The sequence below is a fragment of the Polyodon spathula genome, chromosome 8 (assembly GCF_017654505.1).
Source record: "Polyodon spathula isolate WHYD16114869_AA chromosome 8, ASM1765450v1, whole genome shotgun sequence".
Lineage (NCBI taxonomy): Eukaryota > Metazoa > Chordata > Actinopteri > Acipenseriformes > Polyodontidae > Polyodon > Polyodon spathula.
The window spans coordinates 9,539,523-9,560,123 of NC_054541.1; the positions used below are offsets into that span (position 1 = coordinate 9,539,523).

Here is a 20,601-nt window from a genome sequence, read left to right on the forward strand (position 1 = left end):
CAAGGCCTTTTGTTTTTTTTTTTTTTTTGTGTATTTTCAAAGAAACAATACAGACATTTGAATGCATTTCCAACTCCTAAACTGACACTGACAAGGACTAGTAGATTCACCTGCTAGCAAGTCAGTAAGATTTAAACTATTTTAACAGAGGAGAAGTAATAAAAGTGATTGGTGGAATCCAAGCTTCACTTTAAACCTACATACACTTCCAAAACAGAAATGCACACTCAACTGTACCATGCAAACTCCCTGCTTGTCATTTAAGCTTTAAATCACCAAACTGTACATCACCTTGTACATTTCAATAGAGTAGATACCGACATGCAGCTCAGGGTTGTACAGTAAGTGCACTAAAGGCGATGCAATACACAGCTTTTTTGGATCGACTGATAATCAACTGCAACATCACCAGCACCTGAAGTATTAATATTTATAAATAAACAGATAGATGGAAACTGTCAGTGCCACAGATGCAGTTAAAATACTGATCCACAGTTTCTGCAGCTGGAGTGACAGCAGCACCCAATACACAACACTAGCGAAAAGTAGCGAGAAGAAAACACATTTATTTTTAGTTTATTTTCAAATTTACAAACATTAGTTAAATAAAATCAAACAAAAACCAAAACAGGTGACAGGGACTGGAAATAAAATTAGATTAAAGTGCTGCTTTTGAACGTGGGGGCGGCTGGGGGGGCTGGAAAGCAAGGTGTTTCAGAGGGGCTGGAGTCACTTTCCGTCGCTGGTTGGAGATGGCCGCAATGATCATAAGACACTTGTTGGGTGTATTAGTCTGTATCAGATTTAATTAAAAAAAAAAAATGTACAGTCAAGATAGCCACTAAAATCAGCCTTCACACAAACCATTCAAAACTATACAAAGAGAATGAAAAAAATAATATTAAAAAACAAGTCAAGGTGGTAAACTTAAATGACTAATGGATGGTGAAAATGTAATAATTAAAAAAAAAAAACACCACACCTGTTCAGCCAACAAGCTGCACCCATGGAAAAAATACAGGATTCTAGACCAGACTTGGGATACATATAAATATAAATACAGTTTGTGAAAAGTAACTATTTGAAAATAATGAAATACAAATTGTAAATAATTGAAAAGTTAAATACATAGCAGAAAGTAATTTATTTGAAAATATTTAAATATGGTTTGTGGAAAGCAATTATTTGAATAGGAGTAAAGTAGATTAAATACTTTTAACTCTTCATAAATAAGTAACTAACATACAGCAGCCTAATTATTACTAATTATTACTACTAATTATTGTTAACCACTCAATTATCGTTTGCAAACTGGAAGATTTAATTTGATCAGTCAAAATATTTGAAGATTTTATTTTAGTGGGTAAATATTTGAAAACAATGACATATCTTTAACCACTGGTTTAATAGCCAGCTTTGAAGTTACTGAATTGAACATGTTTAGCATTTTCATCATTAGAAATCCTCCTCAACCACCATGTGGTAATTGCAAGACTTGGTACATAACTATACATTTAGGGTAATAATTAGGTTTTAGTTTTTGATTATTCATTTACTATTTGGGAACAGCTGAAGACACATATTGTTTTCAAATAACTTGCATTTAATTATTTTCAAATAATATTTGACTGTGCAATATTTGAATATTTAAAAACAAAATTGATTTATTTTGAGCATATATTCCAAAATATTTCAACTATTTGAAATAGTTGGTGTTTACAAATAAAATACCAAAATACAACTATATTGGTCCCAGGTCTGTTCTGGGATGCAATCGGAATCCATTTTATAGTTTAGCACCAACACTGAACAGCTGATAACTGCAACGATTACATTTGATCAGGGAGATTCGGACTCGATACACAGATTTGATCATCCTAAGAAATAGGCTGAAAGTCTACAGCATCTACAAGCAACCAGTTTCTATTGCTACAGGGTAAAGCAGAAGCACTCCATAAAAATACAAATAAACTCAATTCAATCTTTGCAACAGATTCATACTTTAAAATAATTGTGTTTGGACATCATATTGTTTTACAACTAATATGTAGATCTAAATAACTACATGTAGACTATTAAGATAGATATTATATAAAGGAAAAACTACCAAAAAAACCAACAGATTTCTGCAGTATTTCCTTCAAATCAAATTCTAACTGAACATACAATCTCCCTGATGGTGCAAGTATACGTATGCTTACTTTCTTCAGCAGTCACTCCAGCCATATAAATTATCAAGGGGTCAAAGCGCTCAGTTTAATAAAAGTACATTATCTTAATGTCCACTGCATAGGATATTAATGCTATTGTGAAATAAAACAAAGAAAAAATATCAAGTTAAAATAATGTGTTTTTATGGCTTTTTTTTTTTTTGTCTTGGATCGTATTGGGCTACAACAGCTACACAGCTAAGACAATTACAGTAGACTTCAGATGCTAACAGGAGAAGGAATGCTCTGCATGGAACCCCATTGGTCAAGAGAGTGCAAGGTTTCTATTGAGAACAGCGGTGGAGTAGATGAGTGGTGCACTTTACACTAGATGAGATTGGATCTGGCACACAAGTACGTTATTCAATCCCCACCATGCACCCCCCTTTTTTTTTGGTGTATGTGAACAGATATGTCCGATATACAGAGAATACAAGTATGACCAAACATCACACAGCACACCAGTGTGGGGTATGTGCTATAAATGAGAGTACTACAGCAAAAGAAAGTAGCAGAGATGTTAAGTTTCCTTCTAGTTATGACACAAGGAAACCACTGTATCTCATTAAACCTAAAGCCCATTACCACAAATTTAGGTTAACATCACAATTCTGACTTCCCTTCAGATTGATGCGGGCTGAAAAGAATACCCCAACAATAACACAATTTAAAAATAATGAAACTTTGTGGAAACAGACAATCCAGCTGCTTTTAAAATTAGTTAAATTACAAACACCTGGTTGACGGTTGAAAACTGCCAACCTTTCTATGTAGTAACCCTATTGATCGAGATGGTGGGATGTGTGTGGGGCTGGACTGAAGAACGAGCCACCAAGAGAATCCCTGCATTACTGTGTTTGGTTAGGATCTTAAAAATATGCATTTCAAAACAGCACCAGAACTGCTCACCCAACAAACCTGTCATTTCTTGCTGCACACCTTACGCACAGAAACACTAGCAATTCCCTCCAACCCCAACCAGGTTTTTTCCTGCACCACCAATTAAAGACTATCGGTACAAATCAAATTATGATGGTCAAAGCAAGTAACGTTATTGGGAGGGACAAACCAGAGACTGAAGTCAAAAACCCTTCTAACCCCAAGCACATAGCAATAACACCTTTCAAAAACACAAATATCATGGAAAGGACTGTAAGGAATGAAATCCGATACATTTAAGATTTGAGGTGTACTAATCCGTTAACTTCAAATTACTCTTAGCATTGGGTTAAACTGTGCAATGTTGTTTTTTTTTTTTTTTTTTTTTAAAAAGGAGGATTATGAGCAAATGTTGCAGCAAACCAAAAAAAGAAAAAAGAAAGAGCAAGCACACTGTAGTCCGGTAATCTCTGGCACCAGCAATTCAATTTCTGTGTTCGATCTAGGCTGCAGACAATCCAGACCTTGTCGATCAGAAACAGCAGGAGTGCAAGATCCACAAGCATAAATAGAAGTCTTCTTATTCACAAATCCATGGGCGGTCCCAAGACAGCATTTGTGTATATGTGGCTGCGCAGAAGCAGTGCCATTTGTATATACTGTAACTGTATATACACATTTATAGGGATAAAGATCCATGCCTTTCGGAAAGCATCTGCCGTTTAAAGATTTGCTGAGCTGTATATATTTTATATAGTATATCAAAAATAAAAAAAATAAAATAAAAAAACACTAGACGGTTCTAAAGCAACACACCAACAAATAACATTGAATTTCCCTGAATAAAATGCCCAGGTTATTATTTTTTTGTGGAAAGAAACAGAAAAAAAAGATAATCTGTTAATGATTGCTGGGGGTTAAAACACACCTGCAATGATCAGTTAACATTCTGTACTTCCAACATCCAACATAAAACACTGCACAATGATGTATCCCTGAATAATAACAGCCTGGGATATGTTCTCTGAAGTATTGCCTGCTGCTGACAGTAGTCCTCCACCAAGATTATTCCTCCATAAAATCTTTGTCAATATCCAAATAGGCCTCATCAATGTAGCTTACTATGGCAACGGGTGATGTCCGGTCAGGACTGAGGAGCACCGACACTGTTGTTTTCCAGTAACTGAAACAAATACAGGCGCTCTGGGAAACGAGACAGAGATCAGAGTTAGCTGAGGTGGGTGAGGAACTATACACAACATCAAAAGACTTCTGAACAAAAGGGTGCTGCAATAGATGTTTGCTGTTGATAAACTAAAACAGCTTCTAATCATGGTTAGCATCTTTCTTCAAGCAGGAGTTTCTATATCTGTTGATACCACCCTGGTAACTTAGCCCTGCTGTGTGACTGGAGAACTGACTTGCCACCTGAATGTGTTTAACATTTCAATCTGCTTCAACTGACTGGTGCCACCTGGTGGCTAAATCTTGAGGATTTCTAACTTAAAATAAGACAGTAGAAAGAAAGTCAGGTAGACTAGAACAGGGACAGACTCACATTTTCCAGGCTGGTGCGGTCCTTGTCCTTGTTGAGGTAATGCTGTTGCCAGAAACGCAGCAGGTTATGAAAGTTATTGAGGATGCAGCCAGGATACTTTTCTGCGTACTCCTTCTCCCGCAGCGCGTTCAGGTAGAATGGCAGCTTTCCTTTGCTCCGAGCCAGCATCAGGATCACAAGGCTGGAGTTTAGACAGCTCACATTCTCCTGCAAGGAGCAGCAATTTAAATAAACCCACAAGTTACAAAAATCAACTACACTACTACTATTGTCTGGCTCCATGACCACAGCTATCTGTAGTTCAGATAAGATGATAAACCAATCACATAACAACACATGTAGGCCTACAGCCGATTTGCAAAGTTCTATACAGCTGAACAGGACCCCCGGTATGTAACATACAACATAAAACTTTGTGGAACCGTTCGGAAGGTGCATTTACCTGTGTAAGTGTCTCTACATTGATGATATTAATTAGTCTAAAAAGGAAGGCTAGTCGGTTCTCCACGCGAGCCATGTACGAGAGCAGGCGGCACTCAGACAGCACTTCAACCACTGGAAAACAAACAGGAAGGATGCTATTAATGTTCATGTCTCAGAAGTTTGCTTTTAATGCATCTCGCACTGTGTATACAGTACCAGTCAAAAGTTTGAGTACACCTGCTTGAAACCAGGTTTTTCATGATTTATCTATGCTTTTACCTGTATAAACTTGTCTATAAACACTTAATATTTCACTATATGATTTGTACTTGTATAAGCTGATAATCATAAGTGAATTGCATTAAAAAATTTAAATTTTTAAATGAAAATGTAAATCTTGTCAATTTCAATGAAATGGTCACCCAAAGCATGGAGATTTCAGTCTGAAGCCCAAGTCAGTTAAAAGTCTGAAATTGTATAACACAGTGTTAGAACACTGGCCTAAGTATAAAAGTGTCTTTGTTAGTTGTTCTCCGAGTTAACTAGCATGTTACCTAATTAACCCTTTGTCACCAATTATTGTTAACAGGTGAGGGTCCATGATTACTATAAATATAGGTAGCATAGGCACAAGTTTGTCATTCCTGAATGTAAGGAGCAGAAAATGGCAAAATACACTCAGTTAAGCAAAGAAAAAAATAAATGAAGGTCAACGTTTAAGACAAATCGCAAGAACTTTGCAAGAGTCTGTAACTGCTGTGGCCAAGACCATCAAATGATTTGAAGAAACTGGCACTCATGAGGACTGAACAAGGTCAGGCAGGCCAAGGGTGACCTCAGAATCAGAGAACAAGTTCATTCGAATCACAAGTCTGCAAAACCGGCAATTAACTGCCCCCGAAATACAAGCTCAGCTAAATGCTACTAAAAGTACAGATGTTTCAACATCAACTGTTCAGAGAAGACTAGTTGAAGCTGGCCTAACTGGAAGATTCGCTGCAAATAAACCATTGTTAAGAGTGCAGAATTAGAGGAAGAGACATGCCTGGGCCAAAAAACACAGAAACTGGACGTTTGAGGAGTGGAAGTCGGTCTTATGGACCGATGAGTCAAAATTTGAAATATCTGGGTCCAACTGCCAAGTATTTGTAAGACGCAGAGAGGGTGAGCGCATGAGTTCTGCATGTGTGGTTTCCACTGTCAAGCATGGAGGAGGCAGTATCATGGTCTGGGGTTGCTTTGCTGGTGACAGAGTTGGTGATCTTTACCAAGTCCATGGCAAGCTCAACCAGCATGGCTATCATAGCATACTTCAGAGGCATGCCATTCCATCAGGATTACGGCTAGTTGGGCAGTCCTTCATTCTTCAGTAAGATAATGATCAGAAACGCACCTCAAAGTTGAAGAAGGAAAGTGAAGGACAACTCAAACTAATGACCTGGCCTGCCCAGTCTCCAGACCTCAATCCCATAGAACTTGTATGGGACGAACTGGACAGAAGAGTCAAAGCAAAGCTACCCACAAGTGCCCTACATCTCTGGGAACTGCTGCAGAAGAGCTGGGAAGACATGTTGGGTGATTTCCTGCCGAAACTTGTTAACCGAATGCCTTGTGTTTGTGAGGCTGTTATTAAGGCAAAGGGTGGCTATGTTGAGGAATCCAAGATTTAGAGACAATTATCAATTTTTTTGAACATTGCTTTGATACTCCCTATGATTGTGTTTTGTATATTGTAGTGTTTTCATTTTCAAGTATTTACAGAAACATATACGACGTAAAACATTAAATCAATTATGTCAATTATGAAAAAAACCTAGTTTCCAGCAAGTGTACTCAAACTTTTGACTGGTACTGTATATACTTCTAGCACACATCGTAATTAAATCAATAAACAACAAGAATAATAATAATGGTGATGGGATTGTATGCCTACTTGTGTGTAGGATTTTAGGACAGTCAGTACCTTTCACGTCTTCTGTTTGGCTCTCAAACCTGTCTAGTGACAACACAATGCAGCGAACAATCATGTTGGAGTCAACCAGGGAACTGTTGATCTGATTCAAGAAAATCTGGAACTAAAAAGAAAAAACTCAAATGAAGTTTTTCTTCTTAGAATAAAAAATTACTTCTAGCTAATAGGTTCAGTCACATGTTCACTGGAATTGCAATCTTTAATACAAGTTACCTTTTCCTCCGTGTCAACGTACTTGTTAAACCTCTTGAAGGCGAGAAGGTTAAACTTCATGAGCTCCCCTAGCAGGTCAAAGTAGCTCTGCAATACATCCCTGGATTTACACTCGCTGTCAATGATACAGAACAGGATGTGCTGTGGGGAGAGGAAAGGACCATTATAGATCCAGCCAAGTTTTCCTAAACAAATTCCGTAAAGAACGTTGTAAAGTGACCAATGGGACACGTCACTATGACGCAGAGTACAGCTCTTTAAAAAGCAACGACAGCAACATGTTCACACGCTACCTCCAGAAGCCCCCTTCTCAACAGAAACACCTGGTCAGCATAGGAAGTGACGCCCCGCAGGAAGCTCTCCACTGCTCTCGCCTGCCAGAACCTAAACACACAAGACATATGAACACCAGCCATTCCTTCAGGAGCATCTCATATGAAATGCACCTACCTTTTCTCATGCACGTTTCTGAATAGTGCCTAAATGACCTTTGTAATTTCTCCCTGTTAAATATATTTTATACAATTGCACATATTAAATATAAATAACGTCATGTCCAAGATTCTGACACAGTCTTAAACTTAATGCAAAGAGTTTTTTCAAGATGTAGCTTATGTACAGGTGGGAAACGCCATTAAATACTGTGCATCACTGCAATGGGTAGCTAGGGTGTAACCAATGCAGTTTCAAACATGGAACAGGGATTTACCTGAATGAGGAGTCTGCAGGTTCTTTCTTCATGACTGATAGTAACCTTGTTAGTAGACCTCTCTTCCCCTCACACACAAGACTCCTGTTCAAGAAAAAACAAAAACAGTTTTTTAATATTGCATTGACAGATGTTTAAATTCAGCCATGTTCCCTTCAAAATGTATCTGATGCTGCGCTGTATATAATCTGAACAGAAGACTTATACACCCTTCAGTAATGAATCAAATCTGGAATTCTACAGATTGAATAAAATAGATAAATCATTCATTTCATCATAAATGAGTAGTGCCAACTAAATTAAGCCTTGCACATATCTAGTCCTTATCTTCCAGCAGGGAAGTCAATCCTGCCCCGCTCCGAATGCTAGCTTACCTGTCTGTGTTGACCACTGCCTCCACCTCAGGGATGTCAGCCATCATAGAGATGGCACTCAGCTCATTGAGCTCCTGATTATTCAACAACAGATACTTGTTCCTAAAATTGAAAAGAAGATAGTCAATGATTGCAGCTGGGCTTTCCAACGCAAGACTGAAGGTTTTAGAACCTGTGCACCTACAGGCAGTTCCAAAGAGCACAAACCTGAAGACATGCTTGTTTACTTACTCGTGATGGTCACTGAAGCTCTGGAGTAATCGGAGGAACTGGATCTTCATGGAAATTTCCTGTCACAATGCAGAACACAAAGTTACGCTCGAACAAAACAAGATTACTTTCGTGGTTGCTTCTGAATTTTAGGTACAAGAGTTCAATTAGTATTCTGTCATGGATGTTAATGCCCAGTTGTATCTTTCCGTTGTGTACTTACAGGACTGCAGTCACAGTTCTGGTTCTGCCCATGCAACACATGGTTTGTTGTAGGTTTTCTCCAGATGAGTTTATCAAAGAGATAATTGATGCCGGGGATCAGCCTGAACTCAGCCAGCATTTTGTGCACCTAGGTGAAGAAATACCAATGACATCATTCGCCACAAAGTGCAATGCAATGTGTTCTGTATTGACTGAAATAACTGGAAGACACAGAGACTCAAACTCATCCAACACACTGACTGAATTCTGCAGTTCTTACCTGTGTTCTCTGTCGACCCATTAGCAAGACACAGAGCACATACAACACCTCCACTTTGTACATGATCTCATGTACGATCTTCATGGACTGTGGCAGACGGTGCCTTTGGGGACTGGTAGCCAAAGAGCTTTCATCTGAGGATTCTGAAAATTGTCAAGGTAAAACAAATGCGTTTTCTTGGCGGTACCTTTTTAATAAGTGCAGCTGAGTAATATACAAAACATACTAGCTTTTGAGACCACATAAATGTTCAAGCTGAGCAGTGTGATAAAGTGCAAATACAGAAGGTTAAGAGGGTTCTCTATCCATAAATCTGAAACACTTCAACCATAGGACACCTTTTTTGTAAACAAAACCTTTTTTTATAAGTTAGCTTTAATTCAGCATGCTTGCCGTCTCACCAAAAATGAGTCTCTGCATTCCCAGTAAATGGTACCGAAGCTTACCTGTGCTGCTGTGCTCTGCCTCTACGCTGGCCATCTGCATGAGAGCATCAAGCACCAGCGCGTTGTCCAGCCACGTGTACCAGTCCTCCAGCTCCTGAAGGAAGTTAGACGAGCTTGTGGTCTCGGACACTTTCCGGGTGGCCAACTTGCACAGCCGCTCAATAAACCCGGGGATGTTCAGGACAGTGGCTGAGAAACAAACAATTCACAAATCACACAGACTTAAAGATACATGTCAAAGAAAAAAATAAAAATCATAACTTCCTGCTCCTACCAAATTAGATATCACACTCTTCAACAAAACACCCTCTCTCCTGGGTGTCAGGAGGCAGAATCACGCTCTAACAATGTGACAGCTAGCTATACCTTACAGGATATGTATATGAGCCATTCATAAAATGATGTAAAACATACCGTAGGCAAAACTTATATTAATAGTTCAACTATATTATAATTTGCTTTCGTTTCATTTTTTGAAAAGGCTATTTAAAAAAAAAACTTTCTAGAGCTTAATATGAAGACAGGCAAGGTTGTGATGATTTAGTACACAATTAAAACCAACTCATGAGGCATCCTTTACCTTGGTTTATCTCTGCCCGGGAGGGGCTGGAGTTCTTTTTCTGCTGAGCATTTTTGGCGAGGAGGGTGTGCTTGTCATCGTTGCCGACGTCCAGCTCTGAAATAGTGACTGAGAGAATCCGGCAGAAGTTTGCAAGTTGCTGTTGGTCAAAGCTCTGCACCAAACCTGCTAGATTAGGAATGTCGTCCAACTGGATCATCTCCTTTATAAGGCAAACAAACAGTTCTTCAGGATTCAAGACGCTTGTAAAATGCATTGCACTGTATCATGTGTTAACAGAGTTTGATCTTTTTACCAACCTTTTTAACTCCCAGAATGTCCTCAATTAGTGTAGCAGTTTGTAAAAATGTCTTTTTGTTTGTCATCAGTGTAAACAGAAACAGTACAAAGTCACTCCTCGCTGCTAGGCTCTTTGTTACACCCTCCGTCTGATGAAGAAGAAAGGATACTTAGAAAGGATACTGTGCAGTTGCAATCAAGGTATCAAATATACTAATGAAACTGAAGCGACAAGATCGCAGCCTAACATTACTTACACATAAGCAACAGTTGTACAAAATGCTTAGACAGTCCTTAATGAGGTCATCACTCACTGCAAGAGAAACATTTAATAACAAAATTAGTATAAGCTCAAACAAATGATTACGAAATTGACAATAGGGATAGCTCACTTATGTAGAAGATTGATTTTTAAAAAGGTAATGGCAAACCAATTTGAGAAGCATTTTTAAAAAATCATTTAAACTACTTTCTGCTCTACTGAATTTAGTCTTAGTCTTCTAAGTAGCCAACAAACAATATCGTTATCTTTCTGTAAATACTACCAGATTCTCAGTCAATTTACCAGATGCAGAGCAGCTAGAAAATCAACTTGAAATATCCTGTCTAAGCTATAATATGTACTTAGATACTTGTATATTATCAAATTGTGGGCCACAGCAAGTGTGTTTCTTACTTGGCTTCTTTTTCTGTGTCGCCAGTGTGGGTCTCATAAGGATTTCTACCAATAGCTGTAAAAAAAACAAAAACAAAAAAAACAGCCAACAGTTAATGAACCTGCAACAAGCAACAGTCACTCATAGCAGAAACGAAATCCACAGTAAGCACAGCGACCAACACTCATGTTGTTAGAAGTGTGATTTCATTTAATGTAGGATACAAAATAAAAATGCATTAAGTCCTATGTGAGGAATGGATCACATAAATGAAAGCATTTCTTACACTTATTTTATGCATATCCACAGTAAAGATGTTGAAAACAGTTTAAAAAATTTACCCGACCACTATTTGAAACAAACAGTGATTTAAGGGAATTTGCTTCACTATGCATATTTCTGCAGTTTTTATCATGCAGGTGACTGAAGTTGACTGCACAGCTTTAACGCACAGGCAGGTTCAATTTACCTGCTGCATTTCCCTGGACAGCTTTATACAAATACATGTTTAAATGATCTCTAAAGCACAGTTTCAAACTTACATGAACTCCCCCAAAAAGATCAAAGGTGTATGTGTTTGGAAACGTGGACTCTTGTGCAGTCTTTCTGTCTTCTGTTACAAATGTCATGGCTTCCATGGACAGTAAGGAAGAGATCTCCTGCACACACACATTTTAAACACATTTTTTATTAAATTCTTTAACATACTGGGATTTTAAAGAGACATCTAGACACCCTCAGACTAAACAGTGGCATATATTACTCTGAAGTCTATTGGACTAGATTTATCAAAGCACCACTGCAGTATCAAAATGAAATAGTTGTCAAATGTAGCCAGCATCAAAGGTTAATTGAAAGGACTCAAACGTGCACTTTTTTCATCAGAATTGTTTGTAGAAATAAAGGGGTAACTGGTGTGCTTTACCTTGAGAAAAACGTGGGTTTGCAAAAGGTCGCTGTTGGGGTCACTGCTTTCATACAGCTTCTGCAGCAGAACTGGGATACCATACCATTTTGCTTTTTTATCCCTATCATTTAGCAAAGCCTCTGGAATCTGCAAAAATTAAACACATTTCTATAAATACATGCACAGCAAAAACCTTGCCCTGTGGCGGTAACAGCTGCATCAGACAAACATAATCCATCACTCTAATGCATGGTATGGTTAGAGTCATCGTGTGTGCATTTGTCAACTGCTTACCGATAATCCAACATCAATGCTTAAACTCAGCACTATAACTTCAACACTCCATATACAGCAACCAGACACAGTTGAAGACAAAAATGAGCCAAAAGTAAGAAATGCAATCGTGACTCACTGCGTCTGATTTACCTGAAAGATCACTATGACAGGCAATCTTCTTTATAAATACTCCCTCTTCCTTACCTAATGAAACTAAAGCACCATGCCAGGGACAACAAGTGCGTTACAAAAGGAGGACACTGTACTAATTCAGGGTTTTGCTTGAACCATTGAACCTTTATTGCATGCTTCAGAATAATAATAATAATAATAATAATAATAATAATAATAATAGAATACATGAGGAACCCATTCTACACTGCACATTTATACACTATACATTCTGGGTCAATTACAGGTTACAGTAATTTGTTACATTAAAAAAAAAAACTTACAGTACTTTAAAGCAATTAAAAGAATAATCCCATGTAAATATTGGGATAATTGGTTTACCTTAAAACAGCCAATACGTCACTCAACAGTCAACATGCCATAAATAATTACCAAAAGTACTGTATTTTCGCCAGCTACTGTGTAAATATAGTCCCAGAATAGCCCAATGTTTGGATCATCTGGACTTCAGCAGAGCATTTATGCAGCAACCAGGCGGAATTCATACAATATAAAATCACGTGCTTTAGAAATATATTGGGACTAGACAACAGATCAAACGGTTTTTAATCTGAAGGATTTTGATTCAAGATAACTGACAATTAAGTGTTTATTTTCCAACCAGACCTCGCTGTCGGTTTCTTATTTAGATTTACCAGTGGTCACCATATGATAATTATTCGACCCAGATTTATAAAGCACCTTCTGGATAACTGTCTGTACTCGATTTATGTAATCATTTAAAATTAGCACTCGCCAGCAGGGAAACATTGCAACACACTGGGTGGTCATTATTTACCATCTGTGGTGTTTAATCAGAAGCACAGAATGATTAATCTTATTGCTAGATTTATAGAATAAAGCATTAACAATGGGCACAGAGCACTTTCACTTGATTTTTTTTTTTAAATCAGTTGTCTAAAACCGAAGCCAAATTAAATAACTACCATAATCGTTATGTTGCAGAAAAGCAGAAGCCTTAATACCAATACAGCGCCTCGGTAAACCTTTTCATACTTACCGTACTGATGCATTTTTTAACACCCTACATAACACCACTAACGCATACGAGGCACACCTTTTACAGCAGACTGACAACTTCGGCACGGGATGTGTTATAACTTTGGTCCCAGGCCTCAAAGCGGCCTATAGCACTTTCTCACTCGCTCCGGGCTCACCAGGCCGCTGCCCAGACACTCGTCCCTGGCTTGTTTCTTACCTGTGTAGCCCGGTTCATTCCCCGGCCCGTAATTTGACCCTGTCGGATCCTGGTAACGATATTCCAGACCCGGCAACTCCGGGTTTCCCGTGTCCGATGGGATTCTAACCACTCCGCCGACGCCATTAGCTCTCTTTGATGAACTGTTCCAAACAGGAAGCTGCAGGTCGTCTCTGAGATAAACCAAACCCAGTCGGTACAGCGCCAGCTGCGATCAGTGTGGAACTGCGCGTATAAACAACAATACAGCCTTCTGATCAGCCCAGTGCTACTGCATACTGCATTAGAAAAAAGCTACATGCTTGCCAGACCGTTTTAATTGTAATGTAGCATTGCCTGTTGGCCATTAAGGGGAACTGCAGTAATCAACAACACAGGTCTTGCAGGTCAGTTGGACAATTTGGTGGAACTTTGCCAAAAAACGTCCACCAGATGGTAAAACTTTCAAACAGAAAACAGCACACGTGGTAATTTAATTTAGGCTGCAAAACTATTTAGCCTTCAAAACGGACATATAACCACAACGATGATATAGTGTGTTCTTTGACACCCCACAACCCCTTACTGGATATGTGCAGGATTTAGTGGTGGTGGTTTAACATCTGGTATCAGTCCAAGATCAGCCCTCACTGTGGACTACTAAATGCTATCATATGAATGGTAGCCCAAGATTAGTGCTGATCAGGGTTTGTGAAACCCTTTGATCTGTATGTATCATCACATATTAAGGGTGGGCAAAGAAGACCCTTCCACTGCAGCTTTGCTCTAACTACATTTGATCACAGATCAGAAGCTGAAACTAAGAATATAAATCAAACAGACAAACTTTGTGGCTGGTTTCTTCATCGGTGTAATGCATTATTTAACATGCAATGAGGTAGATAGTTAGGATCCAGTTATCATTTGTGAAATCTGCCAGATGGAGATTAGTATCTCCTCAATAACTGAGGCTATTCGTTAGAAACGGCTATGTACTATAGATGAGCACTGAAAAACAATCCCTTCAGAAAAGCGACATTCTTCTACAAACATATTCTTTGCACTCTGCTTGGAAAGCATGCTGTTCTCAGTCCAGTTGTTTAAATCCCTCAAAGACAGTTTCAAGACACCGCACACACTCACAATTCAGACAGTTTCAAGACACCGCACACACTCACAATTCAGTTTCAAGACACCGCACACACTCACAATTCAGACAGTTTCAAGCCACCGCACACTCACAATTCAGACAGTTTCAAGACACCACACACTCACAATTCAGACAGTTTCAAGCCACTCCACACACTCACACTTTAGACATTCATGCCACTCCATCACTTTGAGCAAAACAGACAGCAGTAGACGATTACAAACATCTCGAATCTCTGTAATAGCACTGATAAAAGGCAATGGGAAAAACCTGCCGAGCTGATATTCTGCAGCACATTCGCATAGGTGATCACATTTTACATGAAAGCAGGACTGTTGTATTTTATAGCTCTTTGTTGCAATGGGAGTGCAAATGGGGGTAGTGTGAAAATATAGCAGCTCCAGCCTAGCATATGTGGTGCCTCCCTGTGGGGAGGAACAGACCGACAGCTGCGTGTGCTCTGCCTTGTGGGTAGCAGTAAGAGGGGTGTGGAGCGAGACCCTTCAAATGTGTGATGTGTGAAACAAATCAAAGATCCCTAGGTGTTTCACCCTGATAAACCTCCGACCCATAGTACTGTAGATCTGTCTGTATCAAGGAAATGGGACGGAGGAAACAATTCCAACTGTTATTTGCCCAGCAATATCAGTATTAATAGTGCATAACCCTATTTGTTTTCTTTAAAATTCTCTGTGGAGGATACCAGCCTCTTAATGTTTGATGAAAAAACAAATGAAGATGAATTGGCATGACAGATTTTCAAAAAAAATATTTTTGTTCGACTGTTGTTTACATTATTGGTGATACTGACCTACAGTTATTTATTTTCACAAGATAACTGGAAATAAATACAACTTTATTAGCAGTCAAAACAGGCAACTTTAAAAACTGTAGTGGCGTCATGTCTTTGGAGTACTAAACACTTGTCCAAGTATGGAGAGCTTGGAGCTGAAGGGCTGGCTGGGGCAGGACAGGACTGGCGTTTTCCTTTTCTTTTTGTCCTGTAGTACAATCCTCTCTGTTTGCTCATGCATTTCCTCTGAAGTTTGTGATTTGGGGGGTTCCGTCTTCCCGCTGAGTATCTCCTCTATCTCCCAGCGCTCGGCCTGGGCCCGGCTGCAGCAGTGCAGAGCGGCCGGGTCTAGGGGGTGCGCCTCAGTGTTGAAGATGTACCCCCCAGCCCCCAGGACGCAGTCTCCGTGCGGCCCGCTCACCATGTCGAAGTGAGAGCCGTCGTTGTGGAGGAAGTTGTCGGGATCGAAAAGCAGGTAGAGATACTTCACCGTCTCGGCCAGGAAGAAGGACTCCATGCGGTTATCCAGCTTGTGATCCCTCACGTCCTTCACCTGGAAACAAAGCGGACAAACAAACCTTGAACGCAAAACCACCCAAATCAGTTTCGGAAAAAAAAAAATACAGAAGGTAATTGTCTGCCTCCTTCGCTGCAGGAGTGTGGATAGAAATCCTGGCACCGCCCCTCTGGATAAGAGCTGCTTTACCGTTGCAAACCCACAGTCCACACGACTGATCTTCTCGATGGACTCCACAACGTCTCGTCCCAGCTGCAGCAGGGTGGGGTCAGCAGTGGCACGATAGAGGTACATGGCGCTCTCTATCAGCTCTGCGGGAAGAGGGATTAGTTCTCACACTGAAGCAAATGAGAAGCGGTCCTCAAGTAGCAGGCAGAGGGGGAGTGTGACCATAGTAAGCACCTTAACCACTGTACCATGAAGACCAACATTTTCAACTGTTTTTATATTGATGTCGTATATACACTTATTGATCTTCTATATTATTGCTGTTACGGATTGGTACTCAGTTCTTTGTAACTGTTCAACCCAGTCTTGTATCCCACCAGTACAGCTCTGGCTGATGTTTCCTGGGACCCCATAGTTATGAGATGGTGTAGCTATATATTGTGGTGTAGCCAAATCTTTTTGCTCAGTAGCTATTAGCAGGTTTCTGTGGCAACAGAATGAAAAAAAATAAGCCTAGCAGAAAGCTACACCTGTATGACAAACCAAGCTAGTGATCAACAGTGTCTTGTTTCTCTGTTGTTGTAAAAACATTTACCCAATGAATCTAGCCCCATGTCTCTTGCATGACAGATCTTATCACTCACTTTGCAGCCATAGTTGGACCATAAAATATACCACTAAAACTGTTCAACAGAAAGTGGCAGACGCTGTGCAATGTTGTTGTTGTCCACCTAACAAGTAATCTGTCTTGTGCTAAAATACATAATGAAAACTAACTACTGTAACAGCTGGATTGTCTGACAAATGTACCTGGCCGGAGAGGGTAGCCCTCTCTCTTTTCCACGGAGTACCCCTGGGGGATGCTGTAGAACTCTGGCAGTCCTCCGAACTGTTTCCACACTGTGTAGTAGTTGAGAAAGGTTTTCATTGCGCTGTCTAAATCACCGATCAGGCTCTGAAACAGCAACACAAAAAGCTCAGCCAGTGGACTGAAAAACACAACTCATGACAATCTTAGGATTATGAATCCTTTCCTACCTATCTGGGGTCCTGGTAAAAGTGTTTGGCTCTTAGAAAAGAATATCTCTTAATGTGTTTTTTATACATATGCTACATAGATCCAAATACTGCAGGATATTGATTTCTTGATGCATCTGTTTCTGCTGGCCCCTGAAGAGAAGTCCAGGAGCCATATTCTTCTTAAGTGAAAGGTCTGTTTCTCTTATTAAAATAGACAGCCTTGTGAAACACTAAACTTTTGATTTCAATGAAATCATTACATTTTTGTTGAGCTAGATCCTAATTGCAGCAACTTGCTTTGATGTTGAGTTCCAGTACTGTATAATAAAAAAATTGTATAAAATAACAACAATTGTATAATTGATGTAGCTAAAGGTGATTAGAATATGTATTTAATTAGTGTATTTCTTACCTGCAGCCCTGGCCAAAACGCTTCCAGAGACTGGAAGACAGGCATGGACACAGTCCCCTTGTGCATATGAACCCAGAAATACCAGTCGTCAAACTTAGTGTAGTTTCGAATTGCTTTGTCATACTCTGTGATGACGGGACAAACACACATTATTAACAGCCAACACCAAACTAAGCATCTCCAGTTCATAAACAAATTAACAATTATATATATATATATATATATATATATATATATATATATATATATATACACACATACAGTGCCTTGCAAAAGTATTCAGACCCCTGACCAATTCTCTCATATTACTGAATTACAAATGGTACATTGAAATTTCGTTCTGTTCGATATTTTTTTTTTTAAAACACTGAAACTCAGAATCAATTATTCTAAGGTGTCATTGGCTTTATGTTGGGAAATATTTTTAAGAAAAATAAAAAAACTGAAATATCTTGCTTGCAGTATTCAGCCCCTGTGCTGTTGAAGCTCCCAGTTTGCACCTATGAAAGAAATTGCCCTAACTAGGACACAATTACCTTACTATTGGCCTCCACCTGTGAACCATTAAAGTTGCTGTCACATTTTCTGGATAAAAACCCCACTGTTGAAGGATCATTGGTAAGGCTGTGAATCTGAAGGAAAATGAAGACCAAAGAGCATTCTACAGAAGTTAGAGATACAGCAATACAAATGCATAGATTAGGGAAAGGGTAAAAAAGAATATCCAAGTGTTTGGATATCCCAGTGAGCACAGTTGGATCAATAATCAGGAAGTGGAAGCTGCATTACACCACCCAGGCACTGCCAAGAAAAGGCCGTCCCTCAAAACTCAGTACTCAAACAAGGAGACTTGTGAGAGAAGCCACAGACAGGCCAACAATCACTTTGAAGGAGCTACAGAGTTCAGTGGCTGGGACTGGAGTAATGGTGCACCAGTCAACCATATCAAGAGCTCTGCATAACACTGGCTTGTATGGAAGGGTGGCAAGAAAGAAGCCGTTACTCAAAAAGTACCATCTGAAAGCATGTGTAGAGTTTGCCAGAAAGCATGAACGTGACCCAGCTGCGATATGGGAAAAGGTTTTGTGGTCAGATGAGACCAAGATAGAGCTTTTTGGCCAAAACTCAAAGCGCTATGTGTGGCGCAAACCTAACACTGTCCATGCCTCAAGACACACCATCCCTACAGTGAAGTATGGTGGTGGGAGCATCATGCTGTGGGATGCTTCTCATCAGCAGGGATTGGGCATCTTGTTACAATTGAAGGAAGAATGGATGGAGCAAAATACAGGAAAATACTGCAAGAGAATCTGCTTCAGTCTGCTAAAAAACTGAAGCTTGGGATGAAACTCACCTTCCAGCAGGGCAATGATACCAAGCACAAGGCCAAAGCAACATTGGAGTGGCTCAAGAATAAAAAGGTGAATGTCCTACAATGGCCCAGTCAAAGTCCTGATCTTAATCCCATTGAGAATCTGTGGCACTATTTGAAAATTGCGGTCCACACATGAACAACCTGGAGCAAATCTGCCAAGAACAATGGGCCAAAATCACTCCGACACTATGTGCAAAGCTGGTACATACTTACCCCAAAAGACTTAAAGCTGTTATTGCAGCGAAAGGTGGCTCTACCAAATATTAATGTGTGGGGGTTGAATACTTATGCAAGCAAGATATTTCAGTTTTTTATTTATTTTTCTTAAAAATATTTCCCAACATAAAACCAATGTCACCTTACAATAATTGATTTTGAGTTTAAGTGTTTTAAAAAATAAAATATCGAACAGAACAAAATTTCAATGTATCATTTGTAATTCAGTAATATGAGAGAATTGGTCAGGGGTCTGAATACTTTTGCAAGCCACTGTATATATATATATATATGATATTATGAATGATAGGATTGCAGTGCACAATTATAATTTGTGCTGTCATGGTTGCTGCATCCATAATGAGGCTACTGTAGCAGACATGCCCATTGCTATTTCTGGGTGTGGCTTGCATTGTGGCTTATTTGAGCTTTGTTATAACAATCTAACCTCCTAATAAGGATGGTATCCTGATTATATCCAGAAGGTGGTGTTGTTATGCACGTATGTGTGAAATATCACTATAAAATGGAAGAGTTACAGTAATGACGTTTTGGCATACAGAATGGCCAAACATGAGCAATCTTGACTTCATTAGAATTTACTGTACACATGTTCACATTGCAACAGCTAATTTAGATGGAGGCTAATGCAGGACACTTGTTTGCATGGACAACCAAAATATGTATATTTATTATTGTGTTGGAGAGTGCTGATACATTGATTTTGGAATCAAAATTGTTTTAATTGAATCTGTTTTTATCTGTGATATCCACTGCAGGGAGAAGTCATGCAAAAGCACAGTTGTTTACAGCACATTTGGCAAGTGATGGCCTGTGTGTGTGTGTGTTCTCACCTAAGAACATGGAGTGCAGCTCCTCGTCCTGTAACAGGATGGCTCCCTTTACCAGGTACTCAAAGTAGGAGTCCACCCCCGCTCCTATCCCTGCGTCCTGTGCAACCCATTTGGAGCTGAACACGTCAATGTGGTTCCCAACCTGAGGAAGGACAGTCAGACAGCACTGGGATCATCATTCCTCCAATGTTCACTGTGCTGAAATTACTAGTAAGCAAGCATTTTAAAAGAGCTAGTGTCCAAAAATCATTTTTGATGGTAAGAACCTAGCAAGAAACAACCCTTACAATTGTATCATCCCTCCCAGAAACCTATTCTTTGCTTCAGCACGTGCTTCAATATAGTGAATCTGATCCAGGGAGTTTAGTAATTAAGTGAATCGGGCATTTATGTCCTACCAGCACAGCCATTGTTTGGGAGTTGGGGAGGCATCTCTGTGTGTGTCTGTGTGTGCTTGTGTCTTTGTATGCCTGTGTGTGCGCACGTGCATGTGTGTGTGTGTATGCTAGTGTGTGTACGCCTGTGTGGTATGTATATGCTTGTGTGTGCGC

General features: G+C 39.5%; 2 protein-coding genes across 2 annotated transcripts in view; both read right to left on the reverse strand.

The window, feature by feature from the left end:
* Window positions 1-1,668: 1,668 nt before the first annotated feature.
* On the reverse strand, window positions 1,669-13,793 carry LOC121319334 (short transient receptor potential channel 4-associated protein-like). The gene is made up of 19 exons (XM_041256661.1): window positions 13,567-13,793; window positions 11,919-12,047; window positions 11,536-11,652; window positions 11,014-11,068; window positions 10,595-10,650; window positions 10,358-10,486; window positions 10,059-10,260; window positions 9,479-9,667; window positions 9,033-9,175; window positions 8,772-8,900; window positions 8,570-8,628; window positions 8,339-8,440; window positions 7,965-8,048; window positions 7,549-7,639; window positions 7,256-7,396; window positions 7,034-7,145; window positions 5,090-5,202; window positions 4,648-4,854; window positions 1,669-4,292 (listed from the first exon to the last, which is right to left on the reverse strand). Exons 1-19 carry the CDS (start codon window positions 13,690-13,692, stop codon window positions 4,155-4,157), a joined length of 2,322 nt encoding a protein of 773 aa, XP_041112595.1. The 5' UTR covers window positions 13,693-13,793; the 3' UTR covers window positions 1,669-4,154.
* Window positions 13,794-15,534: 1,741 nt separating this feature from the next.
* Window positions 15,535-20,601, reverse strand: part of edem2 (ER degradation enhancer, mannosidase alpha-like 2) — an 11,936-nt gene continuing 6,869 nt past the window's right edge. The window contains exons 7-11 of the mRNA XM_041256662.1: window positions 20,051-20,192; window positions 17,606-17,730; window positions 16,984-17,128; window positions 16,195-16,316; window positions 15,535-16,041 (exon numbers count right to left, since the gene is read on the reverse strand). Of these exons, the coding sequence (XP_041112596.1) occupies window positions 15,595-16,041; window positions 16,195-16,316; window positions 16,984-17,128; window positions 17,606-17,730; window positions 20,051-20,192 (981 nt within the window). The 3' untranslated portion in view covers window positions 15,535-15,594. The remainder of the gene's footprint in view (window positions 16,042-16,194; window positions 16,317-16,983; window positions 17,129-17,605; window positions 17,731-20,050; window positions 20,193-20,601) is intronic.